At 41.4% G+C, this 14562-nt stretch overlaps 1 protein-coding gene across 2 annotated transcripts in view; it reads left to right on the top strand.

Annotated features, from left to right (window-relative positions):
- The first annotated feature begins 514 nt into the window (after window positions 1–514).
- Window positions 515–14562, top strand: part of LOC111259454 (protein Skeletor, isoforms B/C) — a 51205-nt gene continuing 37157 nt past the window's right edge. For both annotated transcript variants that reach the window (XM_086967911.1, XM_022831493.2), the window contains exon 1: window positions 515–930. In XM_086967911.1, the coding sequence (XP_086824037.1) occupies window positions 774–930 (157 nt within the window). In that variant the 5' untranslated portion in view covers window positions 515–773. The remainder of the gene's footprint in view (window positions 931–14562) is intronic.

Raw genomic sequence — 14562 nt, 5'->3', positions numbered from 1 at the left:
CCGTACCGCTCTTGGCAACAGTATCATGGTCAACATAATTTCGAGTTGGGAAGGTACCACTTATACTATGGTGTGGTATAGCAGGACGATCTTAAAATGCGTCTTGAGCCCTATGAATCGTACCATTATCTCGAACACAAACAACCTACTTTGCCTACCCGATACAATACCTATATATTCAATAATACATGATATTTTTCATATGTGAAACTACTTATGTTGATTGGCTACTATCTCTTGGCTAGCAGTAGTAAATATGTTTAATTACTAAATGCTTTGATTTCAATAAAACGATTTTACCTGTTAATCATCCCTAGTGGGTATTACAACATAATCTTAGCCTATCAAGTACTGTGCCGTCGTTTCTTTTATGCTCCCGCCTGTTTTCTGTCTCTTGGCGCCCATGTGGGGAACTTGCCAGGGTAGTTCTGTATTCTGCGTGCGTTCCCTCTCCCACATGAGAGAGGGAGTCGACTGCCGACTGGCGTTGGCGAAGCAGTCAACTTCACGAAGCTGGTAGTGCGCGATCGACGATTCAGATGGGTCTAGCACAGTGACGGGTGATGATCGTCCGTGAAAAAGCATCCCGTAAAATGAAACCCTACTGAATGGAGAGTTACGCTGTGCCAATCATCAGCGTCTTCGTCTAGTTACGTTCATTCGTCTTCATTGCTTTTTCCCATATGGCCCATCGGAGAGGTTTCGAGTGAAAGAAGTTTTCTGGTAGACTCAACAGCATTCGCCGACGGTAAAAACGTAGAGAAACATCATATATGCTACGCGCGCTGTGCATTTTTGCGGCGTGGAGTACAGACGTGAACTGGTCTAACTATACATTGAAAGCGGTGCCTAAAAAAACTCAACAGTGTCAATTATTGAAAATGATTCGGATTACACTCCTCATACTCGTGCTCAGCGTTGTCCTACAAGGTATGATTGAGTCAGCGTAGAAATAACGGAAATTATTTAAGCGTTCACTGTTCTTGATTTAGACAGGCGGGCGGGCGGGCAGGCAGGCAAGCAAGCAGGCAAGAGTGGGTTTTATCTGACAAGTTGTTCTATGCGTCACGCATGACTCCTCTGGGGTAGGGTGAAGCACAGGACCCGTTGACACTTCCAAAATACAGGGTCATTATGTATGAGAGAACAGAATAATAACAGTGTACCTGATTCTCTAAGATTTGCACGCCTTCATACCTATACCGTGTCCAAAATCGCTGCTTTGCCATCATACTTTACGATGTTTTTTTGAGAGTAACCGGCACATTACGCTAGAATTTAATAACTTCCGGTTCATAAGTCGATAATTACTTTCTGAACTTCGCTAGTACTGGGAAAAAAGTAAGCGGTGCTACTTTCACAAAAAGCTGGCAAAGCTTCTACCACTAATATGAAGAAAAGTTCCTTTTACTATAATCTCCAAAACCTTCACTTTAGGTAACAGTATTGGCAATCGCCTTAACTCTGTATATGACCAACCCAGTCCTTGTCAATACGCTGTACCAGTAGCATGGTCACAGGAAATTTCACTCCTTAAACTACTCTCAAGCTAATACAGATTGAACAAGCTACAATGCTTCGGAAAAGGTGTTTTTTTACCTCTAACTAATCAAATAACAGCAACAAATTGGGGCCTATCACAACCTAGAGGAATCACGGCATAGTCTCAGTGTTGAACTATGGAATTGAACCAGCTAAATGAGATGAGTTCAAATAATACGGCTCGGATTATGGCATTTATTACCTATTTTTATTTTCGTATGGAGGTACGAAGATGGAATCAACTATACGAGAATGAGAGTAATATAACGTTGCATTAGAAGAATACATGCATCAGTAACTTTTGTATTTACTACTGCTCCACATAAACTTCAGATCGATGTAGTCGCTGATAAATATTTCACAGCTAGAACCTGTTTTCATTGACTTAACGCTCTCTCGTCCTTTGCCGACCTCTAGTTCGAACTTAAATATCCGTATCGTAATTATATTGTATAAAAAACAGTGGTAAGATATTGCATCATCTAACTGCGCTCTTTGTTCGTGCTGCCATTCTGATAAATTTCTGTTTCTCTTTTCTCTTTCAAGCTTGCACAGAAGTACCGTGTTCGGACAAAGGAACATGCAGTAAGCGTTAGCAATCGTACTTATCTGCCTGTTTATATAATATCTTTATATGAATTATTTAAATTACTGTTATAACGTTAAAGTACTACTTAAAATTATCAACATTTCACCTACTTCAATATATTATTCTAGATACGGCTTAATTGAATACACTTTGTTAATATCGTCGATACTTCTTTGTTACTCCCTTAGAGGCTCCGCATGAATGTGGTATGCTGTTATTTTTATAGACGTGTAAATTTAAGCGATACCGAAAAAACATGTTAGCACTCGTTACAAGACGCCTACGAAGGGCTTCCGTGAACAAACACAGTGTGTTAAAATTCAGTGAAGTCATGCACTATTTGAGTGACCTAAAGATTTTCAGGATTAGCGTTAAAGAAATATGGTTCCATGTCCTATACACGCCAAATCTGAAATGTTGCCTTAATTAGTAACTGTTTTCTATGTCTTATTGAGTGTAGTAAGAAAAAATATCCTGGATTCAAGAAACACAACGCACCAGGTGGCGCCTTGTCGATAATACGATTTATCGTGGCAACAATGGAATTACTACCAGCAATACAAACGGGATCTTCTTGCAACGAAACAGAGTTTTTCGTGAACTCACTCTGACGTACTAACTGTGTACATAGATCAATGCGTCACGGGGAAAAGTGGCGACTGCCTATTCATGCGTTTTGAGAAAGTATTCATAGATTTGATGGACCTTCCTCACTTGACCACTTACAGCAGTCGCTCGATGCACTACCTTACTTCGATCGAACTAGTTACATGAGGTATACAACATTACACAGTCCGTATCTTATTTTTATCTACTGTGAATATCAAATATAAGCCGAACAAGCAAGAAATGCGTTCACTCATTTACGTGAACGCATGTATGTTTCCTTCTGCTTATTTATCAATCGTTGATTGTTCATCTAGACCGGCCGGTTAAGTGAAGTAACGATGATTGTAAAGTTCTTACAGACAGGAAGTGCATCATTTTCTGTTCAAAATGAAGCACCACGGCGACGACAGCGCCATACAAATCAATACGAACAATCGTATGACATGGCAGAAGCCAAGTTAATATCAACAGTCGCGCCGGGTGGCAAAGTTTCTGTTCTGGCAGTAACGCCACTTTGAAACGACGCTGTTCCTGTCGTATCGTAGGCGCCCCAAAGACGCTTGAATGAGATTATTTCTTTTCGAGCTATTGCCGGCGATGCACGCAATATTTTTTGAGAGGCGCTGTTACTACAGCTCTGCAGCCGTGGTAAATGTCCTTGTTCATTCGCTGTTCACTGCCACTATCAACAATACTGTTGTTTAAGTTGTCTTAAGGAAACGGGGTCGTGCCGAAGGCGGGCCGTCGAACAACGGTTCGCAATGGCCTGCTCGTTCTCCGCTAGGTGCTGGATCTGTTCATGAATTGGAGAAGCCATAGCAGCAGCTGATGCTGCCGCCTCTAGCGTCGTTGCCGTCGTCAATAAAACCAGCAATCAATATTTAAGTGCTGATACCTGTTTCTTGCCTATATGCCCACCCTTTCCTCACCCAAGTTATTCTGTAGCAGCTGCAAAATTTGCAGTCTCAGCTAACGGTCCCGTTGTTTCTGGTGAGCTGTTTGTGGGTCTTTTATTTAACGACAGCAGCACTTCCGGGAAAAAGGGAGCGGGGGGCAGCTGAAAGGCAAGAATATATCGAAGCCTCCTTGTCAGGAGGCTGTCCATGCGTGGGATCCTCCACAGTTTGTTGAATGTAGAGTTGTCCTTGTTCGTAGAGCTGTTGATGCTACTGCTCTGACTGTCGTTATCTGCAGTTGATTAATTCTGTTAACAGAGTGAGGTTTTTGGACTTGCCGCATTTAGGTTTAGTCACTGACCTCTGATAATTACGGAAGTTCCATAGCTGCGTGCTAAACTTCTTGACTTACTGAGCGAAGTTAAAAGTCTACGCGGAAACCAGATGCCGGCAGTCTCTCTCGTATTCTAGACACGTCATATGTATTCAGATGCCCTGTTGAGGTTACACGAGAGTTTTGCTTAAGCTTCTTGTAACAGCTATGATGTTATATGTCTATGATTTTGCGGCGGCGGTAAAATTGATGATTTATATGAATGATGCAGCTACCGACCTGACATGAAAATCATCTCATGCGTTACCGGTTGATTTCGTGATACTCGAAAAGTTTTTAATAGTTTAGCGAGTGAACTTTAAATTATTTGAATATACATATAGGTAAAAAAAGGAAATTTCGGACTGATGATTCAAATAAGTTGTGACTCCAACAGCTAGTAGCGTCCGAAAATTAGTACAGCCAGTGAAGCTCGTTGAGGTTGACGTTTGAAGGCGCTGGTGGGCATTGAGTTGTAACTTTCCAATAAAATAATTTCCGCAAATTTATAAACGATATGACAAATTTCTATATAAAAATTTGAAAATAGCCGAACTTTTGCTCTCTTACCGCAAACTCGTGCGTGTGTCAACTTTATTATTATTATTATTAATTATTATTTATATTAATTATTGAAATGACAATTTACATTTCAACAAGCATTTTACCGATTGCTCCAAGAATGCGGACGATATGGATCAGCTTATTGGCTACCATGACACTGAAAAGTTTATTTTCACAGACCAAAGTTACATTGACTAACGGTAATAACAATTCGGTAACGTGTGAACTTCTGTTATTGTGTTTTCTGCAGATAATGGTTATCTCCTTGAGAAGTATTCAGAAAAAAAAACATCGCTGTAGCCAGCATGACAGTAGAAATTAAATAGAAAAGCTTCGCTATACAACCTCAATGCAGCCGGTATTTAAACGTCCTAATCAAGGCTTAATGTGAAAAGTTCACTTTTATGCATATCTGAACATAAATAATCACAGAACCATAAGCTACTTCTGCTGTCTTCGTGCACCTTATGGCTTCTGCAACAACACATCGGCAAAAGAAAATCACTTCTCGCCTCATTTTTTTCATTACGCTCGTTCACTATTATAATATGCAGCTTTAGCAAATCCTTAGACTGTGCGTACAATCTAAATGCGTCGGCCGACATCCACTCAATGACTATTTTTAAACAATAACAAGCAACAGGAGCCCTGGCAGTGGCATTTGCTTTTTTATTCACGTCAACGCACGACTATATTAACTCTATCGTTCTATAGATCTCGCGCAATTCCTACCCCTTGGCAAGAATAGCGCCGATTATATAGGCACGGTCATCCATACGCACTACGTACACGTCGTGAAAAGTACCTGGCAATCTGTCAGCCCCAGCGAGGACCTTGTGTACCATGCGCCCAGAAATGACAAACGCCCTTGAAGGTAAACGCTATATATATAGACAGCTAGGTCCGACATCGATGGCGTGCAATGCTTACTACCACGGTAGGGGTCAAGTCGTAATTAGAAGATTTTGGTCGCAGACATCCGGCGTGAATACTGCTGTTACAGTGCGTAAGTCATCATGAGCGCTATTTTGTTGCTTGAACATGTTTATTTAGTGGGCAGTACCCGCTGGCTAGATGAAGTCGGTTTACGTGTTAAAAGAGTAATTTGGTCAAGAGATAGATTGGTCTAAAGATGACGGCTTGAGGGGCGGCAGGCAAATGAGCTTTAGAGACTACATCCATCAGTGTAACGCAGTGGCGTTTTTCCATTATGTGCATTCAAAACACGTTTGTATGAAAATAATCTGTGTACGCCTGCGTTCGCATGCAACAATAACTCACTGTACTTCGACTGTACAATGATAGGCCTTCACGGCTCACACAGATCGCTTCGCCAATTTCGCGAAAAGACGGTCGCACCCCGAACAAATACGACTTCCTTTTCTTATAGTTCCGTTCTAATTTTTTCGGGGATGACCGAAGCAGTGCCGGATTGCAGCACGCAACAGGCAAAGCCGTCTTCGGCACTTTGGCGGGGCCTCGTAACTATGCTTTATCGTTAAATAGATAAAAACAAGTAGAGATCGTAGTTCGGCTCAAGGTCTTCTGTGGGCATATGTATTGCGTGCATAAAATCGATATAATTAGAAATGGGAAAGCCTAATGACTATGTAGCCAAATTAGAGGACTAGAGTAAATTAGCGGGCGCTTTGATACCAAATCAGCGACTCTGGTTCATGCTGAGCGATCGATAGCAACGATAGGCTAGAGCGACAGAGAAAGGTGTCTAGAGTTATTTTGTTTTTCGCGGCTATTTAGCATTGATTGACGTTGCGGACGAAGTCAGAAGACATTTGAGGGATAATGTTATTTGCTAAAAATGGTATTAAGTTCAAAACTTTTGTCAACAAGATATGAACTGAGTTCGTGTAACTTAATAATCTTTGACGAGCACTTCCCGTTGCGTTTGTCTTCTGCATAAGGTTTTTGTAACTTTCATCCGTTCCATTCAACCTTCCGCGTGTTAAGCTTCAGTTTAAAAATCCGGGAAAAAGCAAAGTCCATTCAAATTACGAATAGTCTTGTTAAGAGTCTCTCTTTGGAAGGGGATACTTCAGTGTTTTTTCCCACCTAAAACATTCTATTAAATACATGATTCGAGTGATACGAACCTTTTTTAGAGGTATCAGGGTTGCTCTGACTAAAACTATGATAAACATAACGTTTGCACAAACAGTACAGATAGAAAATAAACAAATAAGACTTTCAAGTCATCATAATACGAATAGAGAGTTTTGTGAACGAATACAGAATATATCTTTCGTAGTCCCGCCCAAGTTTACCAGGGCAATTTTGCTAAATGGAGCAAACAGTTTACTATGAAAGAAAGTCTCTCTACAATATATGAATGAGTCAAATATTGTTAGCATAGATTGTTTTATCATGCAGACAAGCTCTATCACGGCACCATATATATTGCCTTTCCCATATTGCTTAGGGGGCAAATTGAAATAATTCCTTGCGGTTCCCGTGATAATCGATCAACGATATCACCAACAATCTTGAAGTCGGAATTATGGGTGTTCTTTATCGTACGACCGATGCTACGGCCGTCACCTTTTCACTGTAGAAGCTATCGTGACAATCTCGTTTTATGAAATACGTCGAAGAAAAAATCTCAATATATAACGACAAAAATTCAGCGTTTGACTTGGATCGGGTGTTCGTCGCGCGCGGCCACTAACGTTAAACTATTGGATTTTAATGATTACCGCAAGCGACGATATCGCACCGATGATTCTCACAGTAACGGTTCCAACAACAATTAACATGGAAGAAAAAATAACAAATGTAGGAACCAGCTGCAATTTTTAACGTTTTATATAGAACTTACTTTAATAATAGCTGACTAATAGTCAATTTGGATATGAAAGATTATCAAGGTTAATCGGTAGCGAGGTCAATACCTGTTCTATGAATGCTCGTCGTCGACGATCAAGCGAAATCAGAATCTAAACGTGTACGCTTTTTTGGCGCTTTTTACTATTAGCAATTAAGTTATTCATTATCAATTATAGTTATTTATAATGGGTAAGATGTTTTGTGACTGGTTATGTTGTAGCGAGATGTCCTGAATGAAAAACATCCGACGCTCATTTCCACGATCCGCTTATCATGTCCGTTTCCGTACTCTGGAAGCTGAAGACATGGTTATACGATTCAATGAAGAGTCAATTTCTTCAACTCGTGTTTTTTTTTGTTTGCATTGTGTATTGTTTTCTTCTGTTAGCACCAGCTTTGAACCATTCTCGCCATTTCTCGCGTATTTTTTTCGGAGTGGCTTCAGTTCTTTTGGAGTCGATAATTATACTACAGCCGTTTTCTTGTTTTTCTTTGTCTGATGTCACGATAAGACAACAAAGATAGTGTATTGAAACTATCACGTACGTACTATAAGAACAAAACAATATATCTGAGGTTTCAATAACCCTGACAAATCGCTCCCAGACAGATCTGGCCGAACCTTCCATTAACCGGACACCGCAGCCATCGCACCAGGCACGGGAAAAATCTATCAGGCTGTCACACGACGCAGAGTTAAGTTGTTGTTTGTTGTTTCAATGAACCTCCTTCGGATCTATTCGACATAACCTCTTATCCTAATATTGACGAAAAAGGAATTCTCGAATCAAGAATATTTTCCCCAAAAGGGACAGCATTCGTTATCTCTGTGATGAAGACGTGAAAAACATGAGGAAGAGTGACTGCTACCTCAGCGGCCTATAGTTACGAGTTGAACTGGAAGTTCGCATGATCTTCTCATTTTGTGGTGGGCCCCAAATCATATGGCCGTAGCGCATTAGAATAATTACTGATGCGACAACGAAGGCGGATGGTGGCGCAGTTGCCGTTTCGAATCATAAGTATAAATGTATTCTATCGCCGTGACTTCATCGGGCGTCCTACTTGTATCCATCGTCACCGCCACCATAACTAGCGTCGCCGCGACTGTGATTTGAATACATCCGTAATGTATGGCGCTGGTGATTGTCAAGAAAACAATATCTTTGCTTGTTCGCTGGTGGACCATTCTCGATTGAACAACTAACGAACAAGGACAATATATGCAGGATGTAGGATTGTGGCCACACGCAACGTGCCGCTTACCGCATCTCGCTCGCTCATGCCTGCGACGTCTGTCTGTCTGTCGGCGACCAGTTGCCCGTCAGTCACTGTCTTGCTGTTCGTGTTTCAGACATCAAGCTTCATGAAATATGTGACGCTGTCTGTTCGAAAGACGCTGTAAAGTGTTGCCGTTTCCCCTATCAAGATCAGGAGACTTCCCATCGTCGTGTAAATATAATTACCGGTTCCTTCTATACTTAATGCGCGGACAAATTCTGGAAGATCAGGACTAATTGAAGGTTCTGAATGTTTTCTTACAAGGCTAACCAAATGAAAAGTTCTTAGTCTTTGCCTGATATATTTAAAGGCTTGTGGTGTCCAACTGCTGTAAAATTGCTACTAGGGCGGAATAACCGTTTGAGAACTCCCCGTTTCGAGTTCTACGCCCGGTACCGTTGTCAGCAATTCCATCATACGGTTGGCTAGTTCCCAGCACGAAACAAACTCTACGAAACACACGGGCTGACAACGTTTGTCTACGCGCGGGTTCGAGCCTAGACGACAGTCTAAGAGACGATAGTCTCTTAAACTATCAGGGAAATAGCTTACTCGCTAAGCTATCGTGGAGACAACCGTTCGAACCTGCAACACAAACCTGTAGAACTTCTCACCGTTTGTAGCAATAAATATGTCTTCGTTATTCAAAGCTGGCAGTTAAAAATATAATGACATAACATTTTATGCAATTTTAACATTTACAAATAGAAGTATGGGTACGCGTAGCAGAACTTCACGAAGATGGTGCCGTCTTATACAACCACTGAAAACAGATGCATGTATGTCAGACAGTTGAGCCTGTGGTCGGAATGCGCGTAGAGGCTATTAAATTAGTGCACGTCCCTTGCCGCTAACAATAAGTAGCGTTAAAGGCCATGTTCGTTACCTTACGAGCTTACATGATTTGGGCGGTAGTCTTTTTCTTTATTGAATTTTCAACGATGCAGCATCATTATGATGATTTATTGTTATACAGAGTAAATAGCCGTTTTGATCATTCTATCTTTATCATCGTATTATGTTTTCGCATTGGCCGAATATTGGGTCCCTCTAGGCTGCAAGAATATCGTTATATTTGACGATCGTCGTCTTGGCGTAGAAAAAAGACCGTGCGAGAGTTATGAGTGCATAAATGCGTGATCTGAATCAACGCTGATAGACCTCCTAACATGAGTATAGCAATAACTATGCAAAAAATGACTCTAATTCAATAGTAAGAAATCCTTTAGCAGGGGTGCCACTGTGCCTACGTAGCTGGAGCTCCATAGACGGACACAGATCGTGTGACCCTTAAAGTCATTCATGAAGTAACACATTCTATTGTATTCGATTGGAATATAAGGGCTGTTCTGAGATTTCTTAAGAGTCTAAGATTTCCTTTTGTTATTAATACACATATTGGATCGGTGTCTTCGTCCTAGTTGAAGCCAAACTTCGGCCGATTTCTCAACGACGTACGTGAATCGAGTGGGCCCCATTAAAGAGACGTGCGTGAGACGAAGGTGGGCTTCACTTTCAGCCAGACATACTAGCAGCAATACAAATAGTAAAAGAAAATAAATCAAAGTTTGCCGAAGGCAATTTCCGCACGAAATTTAATTCGCAGCTTCAATTGAAGCTGGTCAGAATCTCCAAAGTCCTGCCTGTGACTGGTTTTTGCAACTTGCCGTGGGCTTACGATGAACGATCGCATTATATGATGTCCGAATAGGCTTCGTTTAGGAAGTCCAAAGAAGGATTAGCTTTTTATTTGCTTATGCAGGTTATTTTCTTTCTAATCAAAGATGTACACCGGTGTACAACCAGTTTTCACTCACGGATACAAATAGATACTATACGCATGTCTGTTTCCTAGCAGATGAATGGCAGTGTATCGTTAATGTTACCGGGGTTGGAAAGGTCCACTTGAGCGATGCTGCGGCGCATTTAAAAGCTGTGCACGTACGAATGGAATGAACTAGTGATTTACTTATGGCGTAGTTGATTCTTCCTCGTTGACGTGGTTTCTCGTTCATCTTTGTACGCGAATTTTTATTTTTGGCTCGTGACTGGTCCAAATGAAGTATTGTGCGTCCGTTTTCCGCTCAAGTGAAAATTAAGTGCGACCGAGGAGCTGCTGCTACTACTGCTGATGTTACTACAGGAAAGCTGAAGTATGAAAATCAGCTAAAAACGTAATTCTTGTTGTAGTATCACAGTCATATTTTGGCGGGCGGCTTAAATTGCCGATGTCGGCAAGTGATTTGATTGTTCTGAGGTCATCAATGACTGCCGCCAACAATCACGGAAAAGAGATAGATAGCGATCGCTTCTGCGTTTGCGGATGTTTTAACGGATGGGGGCAACCCCACGTAGGAAGGCAAGGAATTCTGATAAATTTCAACCTTTACCAGCGCGAGGGGTTAAGAGGCGTGCGGGGCGAGAATAGGTATCTCCTTTTACGTGAACGATGATCATTTCAATAGTGGCTTTTTGACGTTGGGCATACAATCGCATAAGTCTTATTTGATTTTCTCCTGTAATACACTGCCTATGCGCGAAGTCCACATGCGCATTTGAAGGATAATTTACTCTAGAAATCCGAGTGCGATATATAGAACGATGTTGGTTTATATTCAACATTTTGATTACCAGATACCTGCTCAGTTTGATGCATTGAGGGTATGTACACTTGCTGACAAAAAAAAAAAACTACGAATTTAATAAATTTTATCATATTTTTTCGTTGCTCTCGCTGCTACACTGGTCGCTTGGAGAGCACTAACATCTATTTGCCCTTTATATTCTGCACAGTCTTTACCGCGGGGTGAAATAGCTTAAGCGTCGTCTCGTTCGAGCTTCTTATATCCGCCCATTTGTATTCATCTTATCATCTTTAAGCAGCATTTTCCCTTTATTTATCAGTCACTACATGTGGTTGAAGGGCGTGCTTGCGTTTGCGCAGTTGACATGTCTATAGAAAGTACTAAATTTTAAAATCGTGTTCCATGTTTGTAATCGGCCTATTCATTATCGTAGAAGTTTCTAGAGACCATATACTTCTTCCTCCGGATATCTTTTTGTGGTCCGACGAATAATTGCTTTGTTCATTTGCTCGTGGGTAATCCATCTCTGATACTGATAATATCAGTTTGTCGCCTTATACGTATAGCTGCCATTTAGCACAAATGGTCGTAAGCGATTGTCGTTTGTACACCAGTCGACTTTGCGGTTGATTGCAGTGCCCGGTCACCCTGAATCAGTCAGCCTGGAATCCTTCGCATGTTCCACTCAATAGATGAAGGTATCTAGACGGAAACACGGTGCCTAAAACACAGAAACGAATGAGACATTTCGCTGTGGCCGATGTTACGCTATGGTCTTTGCTCGTTATTCATTTGAGTCGAACAATCAAAGTTACTCACGACCAACAATTCAAAAGTGAGCCCAGCGACGAATAGAAGAACGCACAAAACAGCTGTTCCCATTCCCCAGCGCGACGCAAGAGTGGATAGAGTTACGAAGACGGCTAGAGGTACCAACGCGTTGAAGCGGAATACAGAAAGACCATCGAAACAGGTGGCAATTGCAGTTGCTCGACTTGGAATTGTGGAAAAAATCGTACGCGCAACATCGTAAAGGAAAAGGGCCACTGCCCGGGGAATAGGGGATACGTTTAATGCTTGTTGGCAAAAAAAGATCTTCACGATCAGGGAAAAGCTAAAGCAAGCAGGCTATGTCATGATAACGTTGACAAAAAGAAATTCAAAGCAAATGGAGATAAATGACGAAGAAAGTAGGAAATTATTATGATGCTCTCAATGTGTCAGCTACGCAAAAAAAACAATATGGGTGTCCTTTGGCAACAAAAACGCTTACATATCAAGAAGACGAAGCACCGCATCACAGAAGATGGATTGGAGAATGGCAGCTTCATAACACTATAGATCACTTATTATCGTGTTTGTAAATGCTGCAGATTCCGTAACTGCCTAGCAGTTTTTTTTGTTTTATTTATTATTATAAATATGTGACGTTTTGGTAATTCTGTAGGCAATGTCTGGTCGGTTAATTTTAGATTATACAGCTTGTTATACATGAGTCAGCTTACTTTAATAAAAATCAAACATTATTTATTTTTAGTAAACGCTCAATTATTTCGGTCTTAAGGCTGTATTGACTCTAACTCGGTCATCAACTACTATAAATATGCATGAAATTTAGATTTTTCTGAGATTGTTTATTGCACGACAAAAAAAAGATTCATAAATCACTGAAGCTTGATTTTTCTGAGTCTGCTTTTAATTATTGAGATGATATTTTTACGTGCTTAAAACAATGTCATAATACGATCCGAATGAAGCTATAGTTTAACTATCTTCGCTAACGTATCAGTGGTAAATGATATACTGACGCGCAGAGGGGTCAGCGTGATACTTTTTTACTACTCTGTATTTGCGTTGCCGTTCCGGAACAGCTGTTTCGACTATCGGCTGACGCTTTTGTTGTCGCCGTTCGCTAGCAACGTCACCGAAGGGTCAATCGTACGATCGTCACATTAGCTGCCTCTTCGCATCTTTATTCTATTCAATTCTATCCACTGTTGCTCACAGCTGTAATTGTGCCATTCAAAGACGACCCATAACCCATTGGACACCGCTGCCTGTTTACCCCGTTGCTGACGCGTTTATATATGTTTATATATATAACAACAATTGCAGCAAAACTGTCCGCAGTAATGATAATGGTGATTAGCTTGACTACGAGGATATTTTTGTTACACGTAAACTCAGCTGCTTTTGCTGATTCTGCGGTCGCGACTGCTGAGATTCTCGGAGAGTTTTAAATAGCCAGTGTCGAAATGGGAAACACCGTCAGCGGAAGACGTGGCAGTGCTGTCGCAGGGTGTTCAGCGAACGAAAGTGTCACCGAGTGATTCCACTGGTCGATACGCGTCGTTCGGCGACAACAGAGCAAAATTTCCGATGACCAACGCCATTATCATCAGTAAAGGCATCGTTAGTAGCAGCTGAACGTCCGAAGAACGTCGGGCAGTAATATTAATCACAACAAACAATAGCAAATGCCCACAACAGCGACGAACACGATACACTAAGCAGTAACTGCGGACTTTTCCCGTCATATCCGAACGGCTCCCCGCTGTTCTCATAGCCGTTGTGTGGGCATTGCCAATGTCGACGAGGGAACAAGGCGCAAAGTCGTTATTTCCCGTCGCCGCCGGCCACATGCATACCGCCGTCATCACGATGGCTGCCTTTAAACAATTATTTGAGATAGAGAAAAGTGGGCAAGGATGCCCAATTTACAAAGAGTAAATCAACTATACGTTCGATAACGATGCAAGCGGCTAGACATGAGAGGAAAAGGCGTACGCATGTAAGATCCTTCGACTGCTACGTTTGCAGTATGACGACGCATCTGAAAACAACAAATTCGACAAAAAAAGTCATATGCGGAAGTGTGTAATTTCGCGACACGAAACTTATGGGTCAACTTTCTTTTATTGACGTGCTGTACGCATGTTTCCTTGGCACACGTGCAAGAATGAAGAGTCCACTGTTATATGCATTTAATCATACAGTGGCCATATCTGCACGTCTTAATTAAGGCAGTCTGAGGTAAATGATACGCCGTGATCTTACGGTACGTGTTTTTTGTTTGCTTGAATAACAACCGGTACCACATAGTCGTAGCACAAAACGCAAGGCCATTCAAGCTACTGGCGTAAAAACTCGTTTCTGTTTTTTGTAGAAGCAATCGAGCACGCCATTTTCTCTCAGCGTTCAAAAGTTGCTAAACCTTTGAAACACAGTTGTAAAAGTTCTTCGCTAAAACGGACATCAAATCCCGTTTTCAACAACACATTA

The sequence above is a fragment of the Varroa jacobsoni genome, unplaced genomic scaffold (genome assembly GCF_002532875.2).
Source record: "Varroa jacobsoni isolate VJ856 unplaced genomic scaffold, vjacob_1.0 scaffold_333, whole genome shotgun sequence".
Lineage (NCBI taxonomy): Eukaryota > Metazoa > Arthropoda > Arachnida > Mesostigmata > Varroidae > Varroa > Varroa jacobsoni.
Note: the sequence above shows the minus strand (reverse complement) of the source record. Positions and strands in the feature narration are given on the sequence as shown.